At 44.5% G+C, this 1,378-nt stretch overlaps 1 protein-coding gene across 1 annotated transcript in view; it reads right to left on the bottom strand.

Moving 5' to 3' along the window:
- Positions 1 to 309: 309 nt before the first annotated feature.
- Positions 310 to 1,378, bottom strand: part of dpp6b (dipeptidyl-peptidase 6b) — a gene marked incomplete at its 3' end in the record, with an annotated part of 89,182 nt that continues 88,113 nt past the window's right edge. The window contains 6 exon segments of the mRNA XM_014030949.1: positions 310 to 383; positions 464 to 536; positions 624 to 679; positions 808 to 910; positions 993 to 1,047; positions 1,133 to 1,327. Coding sequence (XP_013886403.1) covers positions 310 to 383; positions 464 to 536; positions 624 to 679; positions 808 to 910; positions 993 to 1,047; positions 1,133 to 1,327 — 556 coding nt within the window.

Below are 1,378 nucleotides of genomic sequence, written 5' to 3'. Positions count from 1 at the left end.
CACACACACACACACACACACACACACACACACACACACACACACACACACACACACACACACACTCGAGACATTCAGGTTGCATCGTGACTCGATGGCCCAAACCAAGGATTTCCTCGTGAGTCTCATTCCAGAGCTGTCACTCATTTAAACATACTGTACAAGTAATCAATCCTGAACCAGGGAGCTGCTGAAATCCCAAATGAAGAAAGAACGTAGAGGAAATATTGCTGTTYTCAAACCAGACTCATTCACCCTAATGGCCATTTTGTCTTGTGCTAACAGCAGTCATGTGTGCCTGCAGCTCACCTGTAGAGTGTAATTAGCCTTCTCGCTGATTAAATGGTTGATAAATTTGGCCGTATGCTGGAAGTGAACCTTTTCTGTGATGGTAGAGGAAAGATACACAACATTAAAACATACCACCAAAAACATAAATATCCTGTAGAAGTTAATGTGTTACCATCAGCTGTTGGGTGAATTATGAGGTACTGTTTCTCCAGCAGCTGACCCGCTCTGTGAGCTAAATTTGCCTTCTGGAGGGGAAAAAATAAGAAAACAAATGAACAACTTCTCTGTGTTTTAATGGTTATTAATTGCAGAACGAAGGTTGAAAATGCTACCGTATACACCCTGGAATCTGTCTTTGGGCCGAGGTATCGTTCTGAAAAAGCTGATGCTGCAGTTCGGAGAATAAAGAATACAGAAAACTTTTTGGTTTTAGATTTTGTTTTATATACTGTATATATATTAGTATATATATATTTAAGTTTAAGTTGCTCAAGAAAAAGCAGAGGAAAGTTTTACCATATAGCTTGAAATCAGTGATGGGTGAAACAGCGGCTCCACATTTCAGCTGACTGAACTTATCAGAGCTCAGAAGTAAYGTTGCCAAATATCCTCCGTAGGCCTACAGCAACAGGACGGAGAAATCAGCTGTAAGGTTAATTAAAACCAAACAGAACAACGTTTTCCACCGGCTGACACGTTACCTTTCCATAAACTCCCATTCGAGTCTTATCAACGTACGGTTCTTTGGATATGAACCTGAAAATGGGGAAAAAAACCTCAAAAAAATAGGTCTGCCCTARCGGGGGTTTAGTCCAGATCGCAGGTGGAGTAAAAGACTGACCTGAGCGCCTCCAGCTGGTCCCTCTCCTCCAGCTCGCCCAGCCTCTGGCGGACCTTGTGGAGGAGGTTGGTTCCCTGGAAGCCGCTGCCGTGGCCGTCGAAGCGGATCACGATGGTGCTGAAGCTGCTGACGAGAACGGTGGCCCAGTCCACCTGGAATCGCTCCGTCACCATCTGCCCGCCGGGCGTCCCGTCACTGAGAAGCCACAAAGCTGTTTTTAAACTTATTTCCCCCCTATTTACATAC

The sequence above is a fragment of the Austrofundulus limnaeus genome, unplaced genomic scaffold (assembly GCF_001266775.1).
Source record: "Austrofundulus limnaeus strain Quisiro unplaced genomic scaffold, Austrofundulus_limnaeus-1.0 Scaffold6, whole genome shotgun sequence".
Lineage (NCBI taxonomy): Eukaryota > Metazoa > Chordata > Actinopteri > Cyprinodontiformes > Rivulidae > Austrofundulus > Austrofundulus limnaeus.
Note: the sequence above shows the minus strand (reverse complement) of the source record. Positions and strands in the feature narration are given on the sequence as shown.